General features: G+C 42.8%; 1 protein-coding gene across 4 annotated transcripts; it reads left to right on the forward strand.

Annotated features, from left to right (window-relative positions):
* The first annotated feature begins 1506 nt into the window (after window positions 1-1506).
* crsp7 (cofactor required for Sp1 transcriptional activation, subunit 7) lies at window positions 1507-13469 on the forward strand. Of its 4 annotated transcripts, none has more exons than XM_064940341.1 (4): window positions 1507-1810; window positions 1947-2098; window positions 9949-10026; window positions 10289-13469. In XM_064940341.1, exons 2-4 carry the CDS (start codon window positions 2027-2029, stop codon window positions 11957-11959), a joined length of 1821 nt encoding a protein of 606 aa, XP_064796413.1. In that variant the 5' UTR covers window positions 1507-1810; window positions 1947-2026; the 3' UTR covers window positions 11960-13469. The 4 variants fall into 4 exon arrangements, with proteins under 4 accessions (XP_064796413.1, XP_064796405.1, XP_064796422.1 ...); XM_064940359.1 differs by lacking the exon at window positions 1507-1810 and adding an exon at window positions 5557-5686 and having other exon boundaries at window positions 2017-2098; window positions 9952-10026; XM_064940333.1 differs by having other exon boundaries at window positions 1507-2098.
* Window positions 13470-26799: the final 13330 nt, after the last annotated feature.

Here is a 26799-nt window from a genome sequence, read left to right on the forward strand (position 1 = left end):
CAGAGAAAGTGAAATATTACTTGACATTAAAAAAGACCGAAACCGATAATAATAACAACGCAAGCCTATCGATACACTTTCCTACTCATTCATTACTGCTGCAGTGCTTGTTGTGGCGTTTATAAATGTGTTGAATACAAAGTGTTGACCTTGCTGAGCAAGAACTTAAACATGAACTCACTCATAAAACAGCATATCTTTGCTGTATTTGAAGTCTCTCTCTGTCTAGTCATGGTTTTAAAAGTTTTGAAATCTCAAAGTATCAATTTAGCTGTAGCTTTCTTTTACGCCTGCGAGGTTACTGAAGACAACATCTGAGCCATTTGTTAAATTTTACTAGGCAAGTTCTTTATTTTCAATGGCGGCTTAGGAACAGTGGGTTAACTGCCTGTTCAGGGGCAGAACGACAGATTTGAACCTTGTCAGCTCGGGGATTCGAACTTGCAACATTCCGGTTACTAGTCCAACGCTCTAACCACTAGGCTACCCTGCCGCCCCAATTAGACTTGTCAGCGGTAAATGTATAGTGCACCTGATTTGCTCTCTGGTCTGGCTGGGAAAGCAGATTTTGCTACACACCGGGAAATACAGAAGCATTTTATTTTTGCTATGACCAACAATAAAAAAATATTTACGGATACAAATTTGTACCACTGATCATGACAATGAGGTGAAACTCCCGGACAACTATTGTGATTGTCCATTACAGACAGCTAATTTTACTTTGACTTGTCCCGTTTTAGGATATGTTGTTTAAACATGACAGCGTATTTCTTATTTGATTGGGCCCATTTAGGTTAGGCTATTTGATCGGAGAAACATGCATGTCATTACATTGTCATACATTTGATTTCTAGCCTGTAGGCTACAGAAAAGGGCCATATACAACATGATCTGCTGCATGATTTATGATCACTATTTTTTTTTTTTTACGGATGTGTATCTCCAACAGCACCCTGGATATGCGCTATTTTGCTCCCCTGTCTTTGACTAAGTGGCAACTGTTTATCGCCGGGTGGGCATCGGTGCCTACTTAAAACGCCCATAACCACTGATTGAAAAAAAAAATTGGGGGGGCAAAATGAGGTTTTATGTGTTGTTATTGCATCAGAAAATGCCACCCTCGTTAATCTGCCGCCCTAGGTGACCGCTTAATCTTGCCTAAAGAGTGGGCCGTCCGTGAGCAAAGGTGTCAACTAGAGATGAGGTGCACGAAGAGTTTGCGGTGGTTTGTAGTCTTGCATGATGCCTACTTGATGCAAATTAGCATTTTCAAATCTGAGACTAACTAGAGCCAAATATAAAAGTCACCCTGTCCGAGAGAGATTTAATGTTATCAAAAACGTCACGCCAGGGTAAGCCTAAATGAAACATAGCCCTTATTTGAAGTGTTCCTAAAATCCACAATGGGTCAAATGAATGGTGGAAAACGATTGGAACCATTTCCGTGTTTGACCGATAGGTTTTATGGGTATCCTGATGCGTCCACTAAGGGCCCAATTACCATATTGCTTACACTGTCAAATCTTCTCGGATCTCCACAAGCGCATAGGACTGAGGAGTCCATTTGGTATTGATCTCATGTCTCCTCCCTAACAATGGGAGTCGTTGCCCCAAAAGCGGGAAGGCAGGCAAGCGACACGTTTAGGTCCAAAATACGCTCTTAGAAACGCATTGGGCTTGTTTTAGACCGAGTGAAACCAAATATTGTTCTGTGGTGAAACCTCTCGCATCGCCTCTTCCTCTCTGACACGGCCAAGTATTGCATCCCATAATGCAATAGGAGGCCGTTGAGATCCAGCAGCTGGTGGTGAGTTTCCAAAGCGCCCAAGAGTCAATAGCAGGCGGCTGACACATTTCTGAATCCATGTGACATTTTACGAACCTTTAAGCGTAAATGCATCAGATAAATATGCTGCTCAAGTGTCTTGCATATCTCCCTAAAGGCCTGTGAGTGTCTACAAGTACCACAGTATTCGTTGTTGGAGGATTCCTCCCCCGTCTGCCGGATCGCACCGAACAGGCAATGACAACGGCCTCAGCAACTCCGCAGCAGATGAGAGACCGGCTGCTGCAGGCCATCGATAGTCGTAGCAATGTGAGTAGCTAGCTATCTGGACGAATATTTGCAATCTCATTAAAAAACTATATGCCGATTATTCACTGTTAAATGATAGCTAATCATACACGCTTGTGAGTTGACAGCACGCTTGCTAGCTAGCAAGCTTGCTACGCGAACGTTACCGGGCGTCAGCTAGTAAGTTAGCTAAGTTGCTAGCCTGCCCAACAGGGTAACGTTAATGTTTAGCCAGCTAGTGTTAGCATTGGCCAGCCTCTAAGCCAGCCAGTCACACAACTCTCGCAGGTCAAACTGTGGTTGTTTTCACGTTTACCAATACCATATGTTAACGTTAGTTAACTGGCCAGATGGCGAACTAGCTGCAAACTTAAAAACAAGTTAACTTTTGATACGCTGAGGTAAAGAATGTCAGACGAAATAGCGTTAGCCTAGCTAGTTTACGTCAAGTTGACACTTAACTTTTCTCCCATTCCTCGCCCGTCATACGTTGTTGCATAACTTAGCTAACGTTAGTAAGTTAGTAGCTACCACCTTATCTGTGTGCGTTTAAGCAACGCGGGTGTATTTGGTAACATACACTACCCGTTGCATTCAATTCTAGTATTGGGTTGCACAAAAACAGTCACTGGGAAGCCAGAAGTTAAATACCATTACATTTCAACTTGGTGGCAGGAGGGTTGATCAATAGATTTTGGGGAATTTGAGACAAAATCTAAAAGGTTAATATTGAAGACTTTAGGGGGTCCAATAAAAAAACACATTTTGACCAATGGGTAAAATAATGTTAATTGTGTGGATAAAACTTGTCTCATGTCATTGTGACAATATGCACAACACTGAACAATAATATAAATGCAGCAATTTCATTTGACTGAGTTAGTTCATGTAAGGAAATCAGTTAATTGAAAAATGAATTAGGCCCTAATCTATGTATTTCGCATTACTTGGAATAAAGATAAAGGTGGAGTGGATCAGAAATCCAGTCACCACCATTTGCCTCATGCAGTGCAACACACCTCCTTTGCATAGAGTTGATCGGACTGTTGATTGTGGAATGTTGTCCATTTCATTTTCAATGGCTGTGTGAAATTGCTGGATATTGGCGGGAACTGGAACACGCTGTCGTACACGTCGATCCAGTGCCACCCAAACATGCTCAATAGGTGACGTAATAGGTGAGTATGCAGGCCATACTCACCAGACATGTCACCCATTGAGCATGTGTGGGAGACCTGGGACTTTTCAGCTTCCAGGAATTGTGTACAGACCCTTGCGGCATAAGGCTGTGCATTGTCATGCTGGAACGTGAGGTGATGGCGGCGGTTGAATGGCACGACAATGGGCCTTAGGAGCTTGTCACTGTGTATTGAAATTACCATTGATCGTGCCAGGTTTCCTCCAGACATATCGCTTGGCATTCAGGCCAAAGCGTTAAATCTTGGTTTCATCAGACCAGAGGATCTTGTTTCTCATGGTCTGAGTCCTTTCGGTGCCTTTTGGCAAACTGCAAGCGGGCTGTCTTGTGCCTTTTACTGTGGAGTGACTTCCATCTGGCCACTGTACCATAAAAGCTGAAGGTTGTTTTTCTGGAAGGTTCTCCTATCTCCAGAGGAGCTCTGTCAGACTGACCATCGGGTTCTTGTTCACCTCCCTAATCGAGGCCCTTCTCCCCTGATTGCTCAGTTTGGCCGGGTGGCCAGCTCTAGGAAGAGTGTTGGTGGTTCTAAACTTCTTCCAATTAAGAATGCCACTGTGTTCTTTGGGACCTTCAATGCTGCAGAATTGTTTTGAGAACCTTCCCCAGATCTGTCCCTTGACACAATCCTGTCTCGGAGCTTTACTGACAATTCCTTCGACTTCATGGCTTGGTTTTTGCTCTGACATGCACTGCCAACTGTGGGACCTTTATATAGACAGTTGTGTGTGCCTTTCCAAATCATGTCCAATGAATTGAATTTACCACAATTCCAATCAAGTTGTAGAAACATTTCAAGATAATCAATGGAAACAGGATCCACCTGAGCTCAATTTTTAATTCTCCGAGCAAAGAGTCTGACTACGTATGTAAATAAGGTATTTCTGCCTTTTTAATTTTTTAAAATATATTGGCAACAATTTCAAAAACTGTTCACTTTGTCTTCTGAGCAAGAGGACAAGTACATTAGTGTCTAGTTTGAGAAACATACGCCTCACAACAACGCAGCTTCATTAAATAGTACCCGCTAAAACACTGTCTCAATGTCAACAGTGAAGAGGTGACTGTGGTGCTGGCCTTCTAGGCAGAGTTACGAAGAAAAAGCCATATCTCAAACTGGCCAATAAAAATAAAAGATTAAGATGGTCAAAAGAACACACATACTGGACAGAGGAACTGCCAAAGGGTTTTCTAATGATCAATTATCCCTTTAAAATTATAAACTTGGATTAGCTAACACAACGTGCCATTGAAACACAAGAGTGATGGTTGTTGATAATGGGCCTCTGTACACCTATGTAGATATTCCATAAAAAATCAGCCATTTCCAGCTACAATAGTAATTTACAACATTAACAATGTCTACACTGTATTTCTGATCAATTTGATGTTATATTTAAATGGGCAAAAAATGTGCATTGTTTTCTTCAAAAACAAGGACATTTCTAAGTGACCCCAAACCTTTGAACGGTTGTGTGTACCAGTCAAAAGTTTGGACACCTACTCATTCCAGGGTTTTGCTTTATTTTTCCTATTTTCTACATTGTAGAATAATGGTGAAGACATCAAAACTATGAAATTACACATGGAATCATGTAGTAACCAAAAGTAGCCACCCTTTGCCTTGACAGCTTGCACACTCTTTGGCATTCTTTCAACCAACTCCACCTGGACTGCATTTCAATTAACAGGTGTGCCTTAAAAGTTAAATAGTGGAATTTATTTCCTCCTTAATGCGTTTGAACCAGTCAGTTGTGTTGTGACAAGGTAGGGGTGGATAACAGAAGATCGCCCTATTTGGTAAAAGACCAAGTCCATATTATGAATAAATGCTTCAGAGTTCAAGTAACAGACACATCTCAACATCAACTGCTCAGAGGAGACTGCGTGAATCAGGCTTTCATGGTTGAATTGCTGCAAAGAAACCACTACTAAAGGACAACAATAAGAAGAGACTTGCTTGGGCCAAGAAACACGAGCAATGGACATTAGACTGATGGAAGTCTGTCCTTTTTGGTCTGATGAGTCCAAATTTGAGATGTTTGGTTCCAACCACCCTGTCTTTGTGAGATGCAGAGTCGGTGAAGGGATGATCGCCGCATGTGCGATTCCCACCGTGAAGCATGGAGGAGGTGTGACGGTGTGGAGGTTATTTGCTGGTGACACTGATTTATTTAGAATTCAAAGCACGCTTAATCAGCATGGCTACCACAGCATTCTGCAGCGATACGCCACTACATCTAATTTGCTCTTAGTGGGACTATCATTTGTTTTTCAACAGGAGAATGACCCAAAACATACCTCCAGGCTGTGTCAGGGCTATTTTACCAAGAAGGAGAGAGATTGAGTGCTGCATCAGATGACCTGGCCTCCACAATCATCTGACCTCAACCCAATTGAGATGGTTTGGGGTAAGTTGGACCACAGAGTGAAGGAAAAGCAACCAACAAGTGCTCAGCATATGTGGGAACTCCTTCAAGACTGTTGGAAAAGCATTCTTTATTAAGCTGGTTGAGAGAATGCCAGGTGCAAAGTTGTCATCAAGGAAAAGGGTGGCTACTTTGAATATAAAGTATATTTAGTTTTTTTTGCGCTTTGGTTACTACATGATTCCAAATGTTAGTTCATAGATCATGTCTTCACTATTATTATATGAAGTAGAAAATAGTAAACATACCCTGGAATGAGTAGGTGTGTCAACGTTTTTTGACTGGTACTAGATATTTATGTTTTGGGGTTTTTACCCCTTATAGGATGGCCAAAATTAGGGTGACTAAATCAATGGAGGCCAGAGAAAAGTGGCCAAAAATCTGGAAATTTGCATCACGTCAGATAGGCTAGATTATGTGCAAGAAATAGGGCTACTGGCAACCTGACAGGCTCCTTTGCCTGTTGAACTCGTCATCTTTCTTCTCGAATGCGCAGGACTTTTTATTTAACCAGGTAGGCCGGTTGAGAACAATTTCTCCTTTACAACTGCGACCTGGCCAAGATAAAGCAAAGCAGTGCAACACAAACAACACATTTACACATGGGATAAACACGTACAGTCAACACAATAGAAAAGTCTATATACAGTGTGTGCAAATGTAGTAATATTGGGGAGGTAAGGCAATAAATAGGCCGTAGTGGCGCAATACTACAATTTAGCATAAAACACCGGAGTGAAAGATGTGCAGATGATGATGTGCAAGTAGAGATACTGGGGTGCAAAGAGCAAAAATAAATAACAATATGGGGATATGGTAGTTGGGTGGGCTGTGTGTACAGGTGCAGTGATCGGTAAAGCTGCTCTGACAGCTGATGCTTAAAGATAGTGGGGGACATATGTCTCCAGCTTTAGGGAATTTTGCAGTTCATTCCAGTCATTGGCAGCAGAGAACTGGAAGGAAAGGCGGCCAAAGGAGGAGTTGGCTTTGGGGGTGACCAATGAAATATACCTGCTGGAGTGAGTGCATTGGGTGGGTGTTGCTATGGTGACCAGTGAGCTGAGATAAGGTTTGGTTTTACCTAGCAAAGACTTATAGATGACCTGGAGCCAGTGGGTTTGGCGCTGAATTTGAGGGAGGGCCAGCCAACAAAAGCATATAGGTCGAAGTGGTGGGTAGTATATGGGGCTTTGGTGACAAAACGGATGGCACTGTGATAGACTACAGCTAATTTGCTGAGTAGAGTGTTGGGGGCTATTTTGTAAATGACATCGCCAAAGTCAAGGATCGGTATGATAGTCAGTTTTACAAGGATATGTTTGGCAGCATGAGTGAAGGATGCTTTGTTGCGAAATAGGAAGCCGATTCTAGATTTAATTTTGGATTGGAGATTCTTAATGTGAGTCTGGAAGGAGATATGTCTTACCAGACACCTAGGTAGTTGTCAACACATTCTCACTCAGAACCGTCCAGAGTAGTGATGCTCGTCGAGCGGGCAGGTGCGGGCAGCATCGGTTGAAGACCATGCATTTAATTTTACTAGCATTTAAGAGCAGTTAGCGACTACGGAAGGAGTGTTGTATGGTATTGAAGCTCGTCTGGAGTTTTGACATAAAGCAATAAAGGTAAGATGGATATCGATTTGAGACCTGACATGTTGTATTTTAGTATATGCTTTTCATGTTACTCAGAATCATACATTTTTCAAAGATTTCTCACAAAATTGTAACATCTCTGAAATGTCAATGAAGCACTGAGAATATGCCAAGCTTTATTTTCCAATACTTTTACATGCAATTGTTTCTTTTTGCGACCTCTGGAAACCGCTTTGACGACGACTACCACCACAAGAAGAAACCTGAACCTCTGTCAACAGCTCTGCGCTTATTATCGTCTGTATTAGGTTCTCACGTTTTAAACCTAATAATGAGAAAATCAATGCTTTCACAATGCCTAAAATGCTAGTGGTAGTTACCTTCTTTTTTTTAGGGCACATTGACAGGTTTTTCACCTAGTCGGCTCTGGGTATTTGAACCAGGAACATTTTGTTTACTGTCCCAATGCTCTTAACTGCTAGGCTAACTGCTGCACAATTGTATAACATTGAGGTCCTTGAAAATAAAAATTAAATGCTTGAAAAACTCAGAGTTTGACTTGCCAATGCCTGGATAAACCCTGCTTAAAGGATGTATAGTCCTAGGCCTTTGGGCTAATTTGAATATATTTGTTTAAGTACACGTGAAACTGCTTAAAAATGAATAACTCAAAACATTTTGAGCCCAATGTCACAGAAAGATGTATATGAGATCAATCGTATACCGTGGTATTTGGAAATGGCCAGAGGATGGTATTTCTGTACCGCTCACACCTATTTATTTGAAGTTTTTCAATAAATGTTCATATTTGTAGCTACTTAATTAAATACCTGCAGCCAACTTGTGCAATACACTAGGAGATAAAGCAGGTTGCTCTCTTTCACCGGTCACATTATTTAACATTATAAAGCTTACCATAGTTCTCGAACAGTTGAGCCAGCAAAATTCTTGTGCCAATTTTATGAAGCAATTTTATCCGATAATGTATTTCTGTATATTTTTGCTTTAGGACATTTATATAATATTTTTCTTACATTTAGTTCAGCTGGAAAGCTGCAAGCTTCCAAAGTTTTGAATAGAAAAGGCCATTAAAGACTGTCTTAAGCCTTTTCTGCATCAACAGCCATTATTGATATCTTGTTTTTGTGTATTGTATTAAACTGAAACATGTATTTGTTTGCATGTCTATTTTTAATAATCCCTGTTTTTGTATCAAGTCTAAGACTTTGACCATTCTATTGCTTATGAGTGTAGTTATTATTGTATTGTCACCGGGTGTCCTATTCACTGTTTCTTGTGGATGCCGATACTTAAGTTTTATATATGCAACGAGCTGCTAGCCAACATGTTTTAAACCAGTGGTCACCAACTGGGTGATCAACTGGTCCATCTCCAAGTCATTCCTTGTCGAGCACCAAACATTTCTGTAAAAAACCCAACGATAAAGCCTTACGTTCCTATTTTTGTCATTTGTTTCACGCTGTTGGCGATATGTGCACTTTATTCAGAAGCCCTAGTGCCGGGAAGGCAAGCTCTTCCCATTTTGAACCATTTCATGTGTCTGAAGGTTGAACTCCACCTACCTGGCAGGCCCAGAGGTAAAACCAAGTGCACCTTTAGGCCTACCGCTGGCCAATCAGCTCAGATCACCATGTCTGCAGTTTGTTTGTGCCATAGACTCTAGAAATAAGTCTGGAGCGCACAGCAAAGTTGTTGATAGTGTGAGATTTAAAAAACTTTTAAAACCATGACTAGAGCGACTCAACGAATACAGTATGGTTTTGAGCGAGTTCATGTTTAAATTGTTATTCAGCACTGTCAATCAGCACTTTGTGCATTTTAGGGCTTATAAAAGTTTTGAACATTCTCTCTACTTCCACTCATGCTACAACCAGCACTGCAGCTGTAATGATTGAGTAGCAAAGTGTTTCGGTAAGCTTGCGTTATTATTAGCGGCTTGTCATTTAATATCCAGGGATATTTCACTTTCTCTGGTCATAGGAGTAACAACATGAGTTGGTGCATGATGCAGAAATTAGGTTTGCCGTTAGCTGGAATACGATGTCCCCTTTCCTCAGCGGGAGGGAGCGTGGCAGGACGGTGAGGCAGCCTTGCTGCTGTACTCTCTTCCTCCCTCTCTGACCATCAGACGAAGGCCATCAGTCCAGTGCAATTTTAAAATGCTAATTATTATGCTCTGCTGTGCAAATTCTGTTACCAGTTTGATTATGTACCTCAAATGAGTTAATATAATTTCAAAATGGTCTGAGAACAGCACTGGCAGGTGAATTCAAGCATAGCCAATATACACTGATAATGTATTGGGCCTGTACCCTACTGCCCAAACCTCCATTGCTACAAAACGGTTTTTAATAGGTTCATGTTGCACAGGCTTATGTTTAAGTCATGTTTGGAAAAAATCTCAGCTTGCGTTTTGACTTTGATCTTGACTCAAGTTCGGTGAGCACTGTTTTTAAATAATTGATAGACTGCTTGTTAGACAGTTAATAGCCAGCATTTCATTTAGCTCTAGGAAGGTAATAGGCCAGCCAGCAAGCCAACTGTTGCTTACTTAGAAGTAACGGCTAACTAGCTTAGTAACTCTTTGCTGAAAATCTGTGTTCTGATCATCTCTTTTGCTCCTTCCAGCAGATTCACAATATGGTGGCAGTATTAGAAGTTATCACATACTTGGAGAAATTCCCTATCACCAAAGAAGCACTTGAGGTAAGACCCAAAGCTTTTTAAGTGCTTTAATTGTTGCCTGTGACAACGATTTTGGTATTCTTAAAACGATAAATTGGGATTTTGGTAACTTAGCCTTTTTTGATCTATTTTGCTAGTATTGGCTTGTGAACTACCTCCAACCTCCTTTATACTGGACACATAGACATAGAAATGGGATCCACAAGTTCATCTGACTCTGGGCCTCATTGCCAAAATTCAAAAGTATCCCTTTAACAACTTTTTATTTGAATTACCAATTTAGGAAACCCGATTGGGGAAACTGATCAATGACGTGAGGAAGAAGACCAAGGATAAAGACCTTGCCAAGCGTGCCAAGAAGCTTTTGCGGAGCTGGCAGAAATTGATTGACCCAGGGCAAAATGAGACTCCATCACGGGGGGCAGTAAGTGTCTCGGGCTCTGCCAATGGCAGTGCCCACCCCTGTTGGACTGACGTTCCACCCCCTGACGTATCCCTGGCAGGCAAAGGTGTCCAAGAGGTCAAAACCAGAAATGACGTCCACAACACCTACTCGCCCAAAGCGGAGAAGTCAAGCAGCAGGAAGCGTAGAGGGGAGCAGGACAGTGTGCACTTACCGGCCAAAACCTCCAAGATGTCCCCCAACGAGCAGATGCACAACTCTACTCTGCCGCCACCTCCCACAAATGGGATTGCAGGTAACCCTGAGGCTCCCCAAGACCTAGAGGCTACACCTTCGCCAGACAGGGCCCGGACAGAGCACATTGAGAATGAAAAACACAGTAGAATCCCTGTCAATGCTGTTAAACCTCACCCCAGCTCCCCGGGCCTCGCCAAACTACCTAGCACTTCCTCTTTACTCAAGACTGCTGTGTTGCAGCAGCAAGCAAGGCTGGACGAAGGAGGGGGGCAATATCTGACCAAAAGCCCCCGCTGCCTTTCAAGTCCACGGACTATGAAGCAAGAGACTATGTCCAAGCACTCTTCAACATATGCACCAAAAGGGACTATCCCAAGCCCAGCTCGGAGTCCTCGCTTGCCTTCGTCCCAGCTTTTAACGTCCCCAGCCCAAGTGTCTCATGTGAATGGGCCGCCACCCCCTGCCCATAGGGCCTCACTGCACTGGCCTGGCTCCTCAGAGGCCACCACCAATCCCCCACACAGCACTGGAACACTGGAACCCCCGCCTGTCTTCCTTCCCACCAACCATCCCGCCCCACAAAACTCTGAGTGCGCGGAACTCCACAGACCCACCCCCTCTGTAGTGGTGGTCAAGGCTGAGGCAGAAGTCTCTGCCTCCAGCTCGGACCGCAAAAAGAGGAAGAAGTATAGGTCCAGGGACTACTCTGTCAACCTGCAGGGGCAGGACACAGAGGACAAAACAAAGCCTGTGAGGTTAAAAGAACGCAGGCTAACGTTTGACCCTGTGACTGGACAGATCAAGTCCATGGTACATAAAGAACCCTGTCAGGTGGAGGAACCCCCAATGCCACCTCCCCCTAAGCCCCAGCAGAGAACTGATCTGCATCCACAGCAGCCTCCCGCTCCCACCCCTAGCCCCTTCCAACAGACTAACTGGAAAGAGCTGTCCCGAAACGAGATCATCCAGTCCTACCTAAACCTTCAGAGCAACGTGCTCACATCCTCAAGGGTCCAGGCCCCCGGCGCGCACTTTTTCATGTCAGAATACCTGAAACGGGAGGAGAGTGATCTCAGGGAGGCAAGGCGAGGAGTCCATGTCTTGCAGCTGGACAGCTCGGTAATGGACACACCTGGAGTGAGCCGAGAGGTGACCGACAAGGACCTCCACAGAGTACATACGGAGCACTGGCAAGGGGTAAATGGTTGTTACGACACCAAGGGCACTTGGTTCGACTGGACGGAGTGTATATCGTTGGACCCACATGGGGACGAGAGCAAACTGAATATCCTGCCATATATTTGCCTAGACTGAGATAGGGTGTCTGTCCCAAGTTTGTTAAAGGGCTTTCAGTTCTGTTTTTCAAAAATAAAAAGTTGCAGGAAAGATGTGCCCGTTTGCAGAGTGCTGCTACTAACAATTAATTGCAAACTAGGGTTCTAGTGTATGGTTGGCTGGAGTTTAGCTTTCCAGTTATGTGCTCAGAGGGTGTTGAAAGCGTTCATCTAGCACAGTTAAAGCCGAACGTGTCCAGCGAGTGGAGTACTGACACCTATTTGGGAGTTACAAGAAGCTTTATGTGACATATACAAAAATAAATTATACAATTTCTTATCATGTATGCATCTATTTATTTGACCTTTTTCAGTTTTTTTTTTAGGTTTATGGAAACAATGTGCAAATCCTGTAGAGCTTTTCTGTTTGCATCACATACTGTTGACCTGTTCTGCAATGCAAAAGAGGCATAACATTGTTTTACACATTATTTTGTTTTTGGTTGGCCGTTACATGTTGGCGATCCAACATTCCATTCCTCACCACTCTGTTCTGATGTACACATGCAATCGAGCGTTTCTTTCCGGAGGAAGTTTAACAAAAAATGTGCCTCCTTTTGTTCAATCAACAAAGTATTTCAGAAGTTCTTTGTTTTTCCATTTACTTATTCCCCAACAATCCTCACCCAGGCAGAAAATGTTGAAACAGAGGGTACTAATACAACTGTGAGGATGAGGAAATGTTTGTATGCTGGAACTATACTTGTTAACATTCCTTTTAGCTATCGTTTTGGCTTATGAAATTGAATCACAAGACTTTCAGAGTTGAACAGCCTTAATGAATATACAGAAATGAGAGCTTTGTATTTAGTTTAGAGGCAGGCATCTTCTGTAATTTCATAATTTACATTAAGGTATGTGTAGATACAAACAACACCTGCGAGGTCCACATTATTTTTTTCTCTCAATTTTCCTCATCTTTCATGGGTTTGTATTTCAGGAATGTTCTACTCATTGAGAAGCGTGCATGATGGTAAATGAACAAGTGTCGTTTCTTTTGCTATTTCTTTGAAAACTACAAACTTAATAGAGCGCATTCTTCACGTTTTCCATGTGACAATTTGGAGAAGTAGTTTTTTTATTTTTTTGTTCTCGTCTTGCCACGGTTCTCCACATATGACATGACTTCAGATGGGGGTACGGTCAGACTGTGCGCCGCTACATTCATCCCTACCAATGTGCCTTTTTGATGTCAAATTTGGATTCGCTTTCGCATAACACTCCTGTCCTTGGAACTAGGTTTGTGTGTGGGAATTCCATGTCTGATGATGCTGGACTATGCACCATCTTTTTTTCTTAAGCAGTGGTCCTTAGTGAACACTGATCCAGAATGGGTAAATTGCAGACAATGAGGCATCACTCAAACACAGCTCGCAATAACAAAATGCTAAAGATGATTGATGTGGATCTGGTCAGTTTGACTGGGACATCTTTCTTTGTTCAGTGTTTAACATCTCATTTGTTTGAAAAATAAAGTGATCTAAACCCTATGCACAGTTTTGTCATTTGCGATAAGACTTCATTCTTACGCAATATAAACCCAGATGTTTTTGTGTTGTATTCATGATGGGGTTATTGACCTGTTAATGTTAGCATTTAATATGGTACAAACAATGTTTGTCTACAGTATATAGGTACATTACTCGTTTCCATTGTGTGTTCTCAGTGAATCCTCATGGGGGAGCACTTGGCTGTTTTTTGAAGTGATATGGAAATTCAAAAGTTTTAAACATGGTTTTGATTGGGTTATGACAAGTTCTGCGGTTAAACTGTGTCGAACATCACTTACAAAAAAGTGCAGTATGCTGCAAATACTGTCCAAAATGCAGTATAGCTGTCCAAAATACCTCAGTCGACTGCAGATATTGCAGTTTCAAACCGGCATTCTTTTTTGAGAATTGTTTTGTATCTTTGAATTGCAAAGGGGTGTCTCACTTCCTTGAGTGGTTTCACTTCCTTGAGTGGTTTTGTTATGACAAACCGCAACTATCGACACACTTTTCCCCTCCTGATAAGATAACCATGTCTACATGCATTTCAGAACATCTCAGTGCAGAACCCTTCCCATCAACACATGACTAAGCTGCTCAGTGCACTTTTACCTCACCTGGGGCCTCATTCATAAATGTTGCGGATGTACAAAATATACCCAAAAACGTGCTCCAGTTTTCCTACAAAAGTTGGTATTTATAAAAACAACTTGGTATGAGAATGTCACTGGGAGAATTTCAATTGCATATTCCTTTAATCCTCTCGACCCACTGGCGGAGAATGTCAGAGGGGTGGAACCTCATGCTTTCTCATCCAAAGGGTTTTGAGGAGGCAAGGAGAGCACGTGAGGAGTACGCAATTGAGATTCCCCCTCAACTCAGCGTTTCCCAAACTTGGTCGTTCAGGAACCCAAGGGGTGCACATTTTGGTTTTTGCTCTAGCACTACTCAGCTTGATGATCACGCACTCCTTGGGGTACCGAGTTTGGAAAGTCCTGCCTTAACGCAATGCAAATTGTAGACCATGTGTGTGCACATTTTCTAGTGTTTGAAGGATTTGGTGCATTCCTATGCTTCGACCTTGCTGATGATTGACAAATCTTACAACACCTGGTGAGATATTTAGTATGTATCAGCTAACCACATAGTGCATTCGGAAAGTATTCAGACACCTTGACTTTTTCCACATTTTGTTACGTTACAGCCTTATACTAAAATTGATTTAAATACAACATTTCCCTCATCAATCTACACAAAACACCCCATAATGACAGAGCCAAAAACTGTTTTTTTTACATAAGTATTCAGACCTTTTGCGATGAGACTCGAAATTGAGCTCCGGTGGATCCTGTTCACATTGATCATCCTTGGGATGTTTCTTCAACTTGATTGGAGTGTACCTGTGGTAAATTCAAATGATTGGACATGATTTGGAAAGGCACACACCTGTCTATATAAGGTCCCACAGTTGACAGTACATGTCAGAGCAAAAATCAAGCCATGAGGTTGAAGGAATTGTCCGTAGAGCTCCAGAGACATGATAGTGTCAAGGCACAGATCTGGGGAACGGTACCAAAATATTTCTGTAGCATTGAATGTCCCCAAGAACACAATGGTCTCATTCTTAAATGGAGGAAGTTTGGAACCACCAAGACTCTTCCTAGAGCTGGCCGCCCGACCAAACTGAGAAATTGGGGGAGAAGGGCCTTGGTCAGGGAGGTGACCAAGAACCTGATGGTCAGTCTGACAGTGCTCCAGAGTTCCTCTGTGGAGATGGGATAACCTTCCAGAAGGGCAACCATCTCTGCAGCACTTCACCAGTGGCCAGACGGAAGATACTCGTAGGTAAAACCAGCCTGCTTGGAGTTTGCCAAAAGGCACCAGAAACAAGATTCTCTGGTCTGATGAAACCAAGAGTGAGCTATTTGGCTTAAATGCCACATCAGGAGTAAACCTGGCACCATCCCTAGAGCTGGTGGTGGCAGATGACCCATCTGCCACATCCGATGTGAGGGGCAAGTTATTGGTTTGATCAAGGCCAGCTTGATGGATACAGTTTATCCAATGATTGTAGCTGTTAACTAGGTAAGTCAGTTAAGAACACATTCTTATTTACAATGGCAGCTTAGGAACAGTGGGTTAACTGCCTTGTTCAGAATGACAGATGTTTACCTTGTCAGCTCGGGGATTCGATCTACCAACCTTCCGGTTGCTGGCCCAACACACTAACCACTAGGCTACCTGCCACCCCATGTTTTCACTATTATTCCACAATGTAGAAAATAGTAAAAATAAAGAAAAACCCTGGAATGAGTAGGTATGTCCAAACTTTTGAACGGTACTGTATATGCCAATGCTGTTTTATATGCTTGTTTTTGCTTAATACTGTGCTATGTCGGATTGTATGAAGATTGACAGATTGGCATAAAAAGCTGTATTTGTCTGTTTTTTTTTGTGTGGTATCGATAAAGGTATTTGATTGGGAAATGATGATAAATTTTCATGAGGTGAAATTAATTCATCTATAAATGTGGGGGGAGAAGGATGCCCTGCAAAACAATATCTGTTTGGTTTAAATTCCCCTGGTGCAACGACATGGTATTTGCATCTATCACGAGTCTGGACTATGGTCAATTAAGCCATATCAATGGATGTAATGGGTTAATGTAAAATAATGAATTAGGTTGGCTTCCACTTATGGCACTTCCAAGGCCGTTCCATGATGATTAATACGGTCGTGTCAAACATGTTATATACATTGGTTATTGTAGCAAGGCATATGCCAGCATTATAGGCCTACTGCCTCTGCTCGTGGCCTGCTAGGCGATGGCCGTTAAGACCTCACTTCGCCACGTATGAGCCCTGGTTAAAGACCCTGTTGCAGCTTTCACTTTATTCCACTACATTGGTGGCAGCGATGGGACCACGTCCAGCTCACATCTAGTTATGTGATCTAGTGGTGGGAAGCATTCTGTTCTAAAACATTGTGTTGGGTGTAATTACATTGATATAACTAGTGTACAATGGATAAGCAACAATGGGTGTGACAGAAGCAGTCACTACAGGTGTGATCAAGCCTTACAGTCCATCAAAGTTGCCCGAAGCTGAATGAAAAAGTGTTACGCCCTGACCAGTTATTCAGAAGAAAATCCTCTGTGATTGTCTAATTTACACAAGTTAACTTACCAGTGTGGACCCAAAACAAAAACATTCTGCACATTTTCAAACTACCAGTTTAAAGTGTTATTACAACCATGGTGTTCTGTCGTTACTGAAACTTCTAATAACCTGACAATGATCCACATTATATGTAAGTGATTTATGCAGCAAAACACAACTATCCTTTTTCTGATCTGTTCTGATCTAATGAGATGGATGTAGGATTTTCTACGGCCTAGAATCAAGGCCTTTCCCGGTCATGAAGGACGAAGCTAGGCCCCTCTTGATTCTCATTGGCGAAGACTAAACTCAAGTTAGGGGTTATATGTCAGAATCTCCTATACCACTTTGCCCAACATGTTATACCCCAGAGGTTTTAAATTAACCCTTTTTAAGTTGATATAACTTGTCATTATTTTAGGGCCGTGAACCCTCACAAACTTTTACAAATGCACAATTGAGAGCATCCTGTCGGGCTGTTTCACCGCCTGGTACAGCAACTGCACTGTCCGCAACCGCAGGGCTGTCCAGAGGGTGGTGCGGTCTGCACAACGCATCACCTGGGGCAAACTACCTGCCCTCCAGGACACCTACATTAAAGCACCCGATGTCACAGGAAGGCCAAAAAGATGATCAAGGACAACAACCACCTGAGCCACTGCCTGTTCACCCGACTACCATCCAGAAAGCGAGGTCAGTACAGGTGCATCAATGCTGGGACCGACTGAAAAACAGCTTTTATGTCAAGGCCATCAGACTGTTAAACAGCCAACACTAACACAAAGAGGCTGCTGCCCTATATACATAGACTTGAAATCATTGGCCACTTTAATAATGGAACACTAGTCACTTTAATTATGTTCACATATTTTACTTTACTCATTTCATATGTATATACTGTATTCTATTCTACTGTATTTTAGTCTATGCCACTCTGACGTTGCTTGTCCAAATATTTATATATTCTTAGTTCCATGCCTTTACTTTAGATTTGTGTGTATTGTTGTGAAATTGTAAAATATTAGTTGTTCGATGTTACTGCACTGTTGGAGCTAGAAACACAATAATTTCACTACACCCACAATAACATCTGCTAAACATGTGTATGTGACCAATACAATTTGATTTGATTTAAAACCCATAGCTGAATGGCTTCAGACAGAGCATTTCTCACTGGAAATTGTTGCTGACTTTGAACAAAGCTTAGGGTTAGGGTATTTAATTGTCAGACTTTCCTATGTCACTATTCCCAACCTCTTATACCCCCATAGGTTGTAAATAAACCCTTTTAAAGGTGATAAAACTTGTTTAATTATTACAGGGTTGTGAAATCCATAGCCGAATGACTTCAGACTGAGCATTTCTCACCATTTATTTCCGTTTTGTAACCGGTAGTGTCCATTTATTTACAGTAGTGTGTTGATGAATTATTGCTTTCTTCAGTGGAAATACAGAATATGTATAAATTGCCAAATATACCAAAAGCTAAGTCATGCAGAGATTTACGACTGAACAACCATATTAATCATTACTAAAACCTGCAAACTACAAACATTTAAAGAACTAGATACAAATATTTTATTCAAAATAATTAATACAAAAGTCAAGAGTTGGCTATAATATGAGTACAAACAAAGTGAGTGTGTGTATATACGTGTAAGTGTTTTTGTGCATGTGTGTATTATGGTGTGTATTATAATTTCCCATTATAAACATGTATCCCCATTCCACAATCAAATAGTTTTACCGATATCAATCTGGCAACCCTCATAAAATTCGACATATCTTTGTATAAAATGCATTATGAAAGAAATTGTGTAATGTAGACGAAAAAGTGAAGTCTTGTATTGAATGCATTATAAATACAATTGTGTAATGTAGGCTCAACAAAATATGAAATTCATCATGAAAAAAAAATGTGTAGGCCTACTGTTGCAAAAAGGTGTGACTTTTCACACAAATTAAGCCACACAAAAACTACATCTACTGAAATACTTAAAATATTTGTATATACAGTGCCTTGCGAAAGTATTCGGCCCCCTTGAACTTTGCGACCTTTTGCCACATTTCAGGCTTCAAACATAAAGATATAAAACTGTATTTTTTTGTGAAGAATCAACAACAAGTGGGACACAATCATGAAGTGGAACGACATTTAGTGGATATTTCAAACTTTTTTAACAAATCAAAAACTGAAAAATTGGGCGTGCAAAATTATTCAGCCCCTTTAGTGCAGCAAACTCTCTCCAGAAGTTCAGTGAGGATCTCTGAATGATCCAATGTTGACCTAAATGACTAATGATGATAAATACAATCCACCTGTGTGTAATCAAGTCTCCGTATAAATGCACCTGCACTGTGATAGTCTCAGAGGTCCGTTAAAAGCGCAGACAGCATCATGAAGAACAAGGAACACACCAGGCAGGTCCGAGATACTGTTGTGAAGAAGTTTAAAGCCGGATTTGGATACAAAAAGATTTCCCAAGCTTTAAACATCCCAAGGAGCACTGTGCAAGCGATAATATTGAAATGGAAGGAGTATCAGACCACTGCAAATCTACCAAGACCTGGCCGTCCCTCTAAACTTTCAGCTCATACAAGGAGAAGACTGATCAGAGATGCAGCCAAGAGGCCCATGATCACTCTGGATGAACTGCAGAGATCTACAGCTGAGGTGGGAGACTCTGTCCATAGGACAACAATCAGTCGTATATTGCACAAATCTGGCCTTTATGGAAGAGTGGCAAGAAGAAAGCCATTTCTTAAAGATATCCATAAAAAGTGTTGTTTAAAGTTTGCCACAAGCCACCTGGGAGACACACCAAACATGTGGAAGAAGGTGCTCTGGTCAGATGAAACCAAAATTGAACTTTTTGGCAACAATGCAAAACGTTATGTTTGGCGTAAAAGCAACACATCTCATCAATCTGAACACACCATCCCCACTGTCAAACATGGTGGTGGCAGCATCATGGTTTGGGCCTGCTTTTCTTCAGCAGGGACAGGGAAGATGGTTAAAATTGATGGGAAGATGGATGGAGCCAAATACAGGACCATTCTGGAAGAAAACCTGATGGAGTCTGCAAAAGACCTGAGACTGGGACGGAGATTTGTCTTCCAACAAGACAATGATCCAAAACATAAAGCAAAATCTACAATGGAATGGTTCAAAAATAAACATATCCAGGTGTTAGAATGGCCAAGTCAAAGTCCAGACCTGAATCCAATCGAGAATCTGTGGAAAGAACTGAAAACTGCTGTTCACAAATGCTCTCCATCCAACCTCACTGAGCTCGAGCTGTTTTGCAAGGAGGAATGGGAAAAAATGTCAGTCTCTCGATGTGCAAAACTGATAGAGACATACCCCAAGCGACTTACAGCTGTAATCGCAGCAAAAGGTGGTGCTAAAAAGTATTAACTTAAGGGGGCTGAATAATTTTGCACGCCCAATTTTTCAGTTTTTGATTTGTTAAAAAAGTTTGAAATATCCACTAAATATCGTTCCACTTCATGATTGTGTCCCACTTGTTGTTGATTCTTCACAAAAAAATACAGTTTTATATCTTTATGTTTGAAGCCTGAAACGTGGCAAAAGGTCGCAAAGTTCAAGGGGGCCGAATACTTTCGCAAGGCACTGTATATATATATTTACCCCTTTTACTCCCCAATTTTGCAATATCCAATTGGTAGTTATGGTCTTGTCCCATCGCTGCAACTCCTGTATGGAGGTGAAGGTTGAGAGCCAGAAACACGACCCTGCCAAGCCGCTCTGTTTCTTGACACACTGCTCTCTTAACCCCGAAGCCAGCCACACCAATGTGTCAGAGGAAATACTGTCCAACTGGCAACCGTGTCAGAGTGCATGCACCCGGGCCACACGGGAGTTGCTACAGCGCGATGGGACAAGGACATCCCAGCAGGCCAAACCCTCCACTAACCCAGATGACGCTGGGCCAATCGCCGACTCATGGGTCACCCGGTCACGGCTGGCTGTGACACAGCCCGGGATCGAACCCAGATCTTTAGTCAATCAAATGTATTTATAAATCCCTTTTTACATCAGCAGATATCACAAAATGCTGTACAGAAACTCAGCCTACAACCTCAAATAGCAAGCAATTCACATGTAGAAGCACAGTGGCTAGGACAAACTCCCTAGAAAGGCAGGAATCCAATAAGAAACCAGGCTCTGAGGAACCAGGCTCTGAGGGGTTGCCAGTCCTCTTCTGTCCTCTTCTGGCTGTGCCGAGTGGAGATTATAAGAGTACATGGCCATTTAAGGCCAGATTGTTCAAGATATTCAAACGTTCATAGATGACCAGCAGGGTCAAATAATAATCAGTAGTTGTAAAGGCTGCAACAGGTCAGCACCTCAGCAGTAAATGTCAGTTGGCTTTCCATAGACGAGCATTCAGAGGTCGAGACAGCAGGTGCGGTAGAGACTGGAGCAGCAGAATGACCAGTTGGACTGGGGACAAGCAGGGGTCATCAGGCCAGGTCGTCCTGAGGCATGATCCTAGGGCTCAGGTCTTCTGGAAGGGGAATGAGAGAGGGAGAGGGAGATAATTAGAAGGAGCATACTGTAATTTACACAGGACACCAGATATAAAAGACTGACCCTAGCCCCCCAGCACAAAGATAATTGCAGCATAGATACTGGAGACGTGGTGGGTCGAGGGACCCTGTGGCCCCGTCCGACGATACTCCTGGACAGGGACAATCAGGAAGGATATATCCCCACCCACTATTCCAAAGCACAGCCCCCACACCACTAGAGGGATATCAAAAGACAAACAATGTATTACCCTGAGACAAGGCTGAGTATAGCCCATGAAGATCTCCTCCACCGCACAAGCCTGAGAGGGAGCAGAACCGGACAGGAAGATCACGTCTGTGACTCAATCCAATCAAGTGACGTACCTCTCATAGGGATGGCATGGAAAAGCACTGGTAAGCCAGTGACTCAGCCCCCGTAATGGGGTCAGAGGCAGAGAATCCCAGTGGAGAGAGGGGAGCCAGCCAGGCAGAGACAGCAAGGGCGGTTCGTCGCTCCCGTACCTTGCTGTTCATAGGTAGGAACAAGCCAATGTAATGCTTTGTTGGTTAGAAGTAAAATCTTGAAATGTTTATAATTTATTCATTTTTATTTCACCCTTATTTAACCAGGTAGGCCCATTGAGAACAATTTCTCCTTTACAACTGCAACCTGGCCATGATAAAGCAAAGCAGTGCGACACAAACAACAACAGAGTTAAACATGGAATAAACAAACATACAGTCAATAACAATAGAAAAATATATATACAGTGTATGCAAATGAGGTAAGATAAGGGAGGTAAGGCAATAAATAGGCCATAGTGGTGAAATAATTACAATTTAGCAATTAAACACTGGAGTGAAAAATGTGCATAAGATGAATGTGCAAGTAAAGATACTGGGGTGCAAAGGAGCAAAAACAAAATAACAGTAAGGGGATGAGGTAGTTAGATTGGCGATTTACAGATGGGCTATGTACAGGTGCAGTGATCTGTGAGCTGCTCTGAGAGCTGGTGCTTACAGTTAGAAAGGGTGATATGAGTCTCCAGCTTCAGTGATTTTTGCAATTCGTTCCAGTCATTGGCAGCAGAGAATTGGAAGGAAAGGCAGCCAAAGTAGGAATTGGCTTTGTGCTAAATGGATGGCACTGTGATAGACTGCATCCAATTTGCTGAGTGGAGTGTTGGAGGGTTGCATAGCGGAGAAGGTATGGTGGGATTCAAAATAGTCAGTGATCTATTTGTTAACTTGGCTCTCGAAGACCTTAGAAAGGCAGGGTAGGATAGATATAGTTCTGTAACAGTTTGGGTCTAGAGTGTCTCCCACTTTGAAGAGGGGGATGACCGCGGCAGCTTTCCAATCTTTGGGGATCTCAGAAGATACAAAAGAGAGGGTGAACAGGCTAGTAATAGAGGTTGCAACAATTGCGGCGGTTAATTTTAGAAAGAGAGGGTCCAGATTGTCTCGCCCGGCTGATTTGTAGGGGTCCAGATTTTGCAGCTTTTTCAGAACATCGGCTATCTGGATTTGGGTGAAGGAGAAATGGGGGAGGATTGGGCAAGTTGCTGTGGGTGGGTGCAGGGCTGTTGACCGGGGTTTGGGTAGCCAGGTGGAAAGCATGGCCAGCCATAGAAAAATGCTTATTGAAATTCTCGATTATAGTGGATTTATCGGTGATGACAGTGTTTCCTAGCCTCAGTGCAGTGGGCAGCTGGGAGGAGGTCCTCTTATTCTCCATGGACTTTACAGTGTCCCAGAACTTTTTGGAGTTTGTGCTGCAGGATGCAAGTTTCTATTTGAAAAAGCTAGCATTTGCTTTCTTAACTACCTGTGTATATTGGTTCCTAACTTCCCTGAAAAGTTGCATGTCGCGGGGGCTATTCGATGCTAATGCAGTACGCCACAGGATGTTTTTGTGCTGGTCAAGGGCAGTCTGGTCTGGAGTGAACCAAGGGCTATATCTGTTCCTGGTTCAACATTTTTTTTGAATGGGGCATGCTTATTTAAGATGGTGAGGAAAGCACTTTTAAAGAATAACCAGGCATCCTCTACTGGTGGGATGAGGTCAATATCCTTCCAGGATACCCGGGCCAGGTTAATTAGAAAGGCCTGCTCGCTGAAGTGTTTTAGGGAGCATTTGACCGTGACGAGGGGTGGTCATTTGACCGCAAACCCATTATGGACACAGGAAATGAGGCAGTGAACGCTGAGATCCTGGTTGAAGACAGCAGAGGTGTGTTTGGAGGGCAGGTTGGTGAGGATGATATCTATGAGGGTGCCCGTGTTTACGGATTTGGGGTTGTACTGATAGGTTCACTGATCATTTGTGTGAGATTGAGGGCATATAGCTTAGATTGTAGGACGGCCGGGTGTTAAGCATGTCCCAGTTTAGGTCACCTAACAGTACGAGCTCTGACGATAGATGGGGGGCAATCAATTCACATATGGTATCCAGGGCACAGCTGGGGGCAGAAGGTGCTCTATAGCAAGGGTCAATGGTGAGAGACTTGTTTCTGGGAAGGTGGATTTTTAAAAGTAGAAGCTAAAATTGTTTGGGCACAGACCTGGATAGTATGACAGAACTCTGCAGGCTAACTCCACCGCCTTTGGCAGTTCTATCTTATCAGAAAATGTTATAGTTAGGGATGGCAATTTCAGGGTGGCCTTCCTAAGCCAGGATTCAGGATTCAGACATGGCTAAGACATCTGGGTTGGCAGAGTGTGCTAAAGCAGTGAATAAAACAAACTTAGGGAGGGGGCTTCTAATGTTAACATGCATGAAACCAAGGCTTTTACGGTTACAGAAGTCAACAAATGAGAGCGCCTGGGGAATGGTAGTGGAGCTAGGCACTGCAGGGCCTGGATTAACCACTTCATCACCAGAGGAACAGAGGAGGAGTAGGATAAGGGTACGACTAAAGGCTATAAGACCTGGTCGTCTAGTGTGTTCGGGAACAGAGTAAAAGAAGCAGGTTTCTGGGCACAGAAGAATAGATTCAAGGCATAACGTACAGATAAGGGTATGGTAGGATGTGAATACAGTGGAAGTAAACCTAGGCATTGAGTGATGATAAGAGGTACTGTCTCTAGCGACACCATTTAAACCAGGTGAGGTCACCACATGTGTGGGAGATGGAACAAAAGGATTAGCTAAGGAAAATTGAGCAGGGCTGGAGGCTCTACAGTGAAATAAGACAATCACTAACCAAAACAGCAATGGACAAGGCATATTGAGACAGCTTGCGGGCCGGGCATAGCAGGCTAGCAGAAGGGCCATAGGGGGATGTCACGACGGAAGAGTCAGTTGTAGCCCCCTCGGTCGGTTACATCGGCAGACCAGTCGTGATGGATCAGCAGGGCTCCGTTTAGTAAAAGGGTCCAGGCCAATTGGCAAAAGAGGTATTGTAGCCAAAGATAATTGGCTGATGGACCTCTTCAGCTAACAGTTCGATATGCTCTAGACAGCTAGTGGGCCGCGGCTAACAGATGGGCATTCAGGGGATGTCACGATGGAGGAGCCTGTTGAGAACCCCATCGGGCAGATTATGTCGGTAGACCAGTTGTGAAGGATCGGCGGGGCTCTGTATCAGCAATAAAAGGGGTCCAGGCCTATTGGCAAAATAGGTATTGTAGCTCAAGGAGTGGCTGATGGACCTCTTCAGCTAGCCGGGAGATGGGCCTAGCATAGGCTAGCTCCAGGCTAATTAGTGCTTGCTTCGGGACAGAGACGTTAGCCAGGAGTAGCCACTCGGATAGCAGCTAGCTAGCTGCGATGATCCAGGTGAAAAGGTTCAGAGCTTGCAGTAAGAATCCGGAGATGTGGGGAAAATTAGTCCGGTAAGCTCTGGGTTGAATCGCGCTGTGCTAAAGGTTAGCTGATGACCGCTCGCAGTGGCTAGGTGACTAGCTTCTGTTGGGGGTTCCGGTTCTAAAGTAAAGAAAATAGCAGATCCATACCTCATTGGGTGAGGCGGGTTGCAGGAGAGTATGTTGGAGTTGAGGTTTAAAAAAAAATGAAATACATGCAAAGAAAAAATATATTTACACACACGAGACATGACAAGACAAAGACAAAGACGCCTGACTGCTACGCCATCTTGGAAATCAGCCCTAGCCATAACAAGAAGCCAATGTAGAGAGGCTAGCACTGGAGTAATATGATTACATTTTGGGGTTTTAGTCAGGATTCTAGCAGCCGTGTTTATCACTAACTGGAATACATTTAGTGCTTTGTCCGGGTAGCCGGAGAGCAGAGCATTGCAGTAGTCTAATCTAGGAGTGACAAAAGCATGGATTAGTTTTTCTGCATTATTTTTTGATTAAGTTTTAGATTTTTGCAATGTTACAAAGATAGGAAAGCTGTCCTTGAAATATTCCGCATAGCAGTGAAAGTTAACATTGTATTTCCGAATGACATCACCAAGAGGTAGAATATATAGTGAAAACAATAGTGGTACTAAAACGGAACCTTGAGGAACGCCTAAACGTACAATTGATTTGTCAGAGAACATACCATCCACAGAGACGTACTGATATCATTCCGGCAGATAAGATCTAAACCAGGCAAGAACTTGTCCGTGTCGACCAATTAGGGTTTCTAATCTCTCCAAAAGAATGGTGATCAATGGTGTCAAAAGCAGCACTAAGGTCTACGAGCACGAGGGCAGATGCAGAGCCTTGGTCTGACGCCATTAAAAGGTAATTTACCACCTTCACGGTGGCAGTCTCAGTGCTATGATGGGGTCTAAAACCAGACTGAAACATTACGTATACAACAGCTTTTTACATTTTTCTTTTTGAGGAATGGGAGATTCGATATAGGCCAATTTGTTTTTTACATTTTCCCGGGTGAAAGTTTGGCTTTTACAAGATAGGCTTTATTACTGCCACTTTTAGTGAGTTTGGTACACATCCAGTGGATGGGGATCGATTTATTATGTTCAACATTGGAGGCCCAAGCACAGGAAGTAGCTCTTTCAGTAGTTTAGTTGGAATAGTGTCCAGTATGCAGCTTAACGGTTTAGAGGCCATGACTATTTTCATGAATGTGTCAAGAGATACTGGATTAAAAACCGTGAGTATCTTTATTGATTTTAGGTCCTGGCAGTTCTGTGCAAACACAGGACAACAGCTTTGGAAAAATACGCAGACTCAAAGAGGAGTCCGTCATTTGTTTTCTAATGACCATGTTCATGAATTTATCACTGCTGTCATGAAAGCTATCCTCTCGTTGAATGCTGCTTTTTAGTTAGCTAAAATACATTTTGGATTGTTCTTATTCTCCTCAATTAAGTTGGAAAAATTGGATTATCGAGCAGCAGTGAGGACTCCTCGATATTGCACAGTATTGTCTTTCCAAACAAGTCAGAAGACTTCCAGTTTGGTGCAGCGTCATTTCCGTTCCAATTTTCTGGAAGCTTGCTTCAGGGCTCGAGTATTTTCTATATACCAGGGAGCAATTTTTTGTGACAAATGTGTTTTATTTTTAGGGTTGCGACTGCATCTAGGGTATTATGCAAGGTTAAATTTAGATCCTTTGGTGGTTAACCGACTTTTGTACTCTGACGTCCTTAGGTAGGTGGAGGGAGTCTGGAAGGGCATCTTTGGTTGTCCTAGAATTTATAGCACTGCTTTT

The sequence above is a fragment of the Oncorhynchus masou genome, chromosome 3 (genome assembly GCF_036934945.1).
Source record: "Oncorhynchus masou masou isolate Uvic2021 chromosome 3, UVic_Omas_1.1, whole genome shotgun sequence".
Taxonomy (NCBI): Eukaryota; Metazoa; Chordata; class Actinopteri; order Salmoniformes; family Salmonidae; genus Oncorhynchus; species Oncorhynchus masou.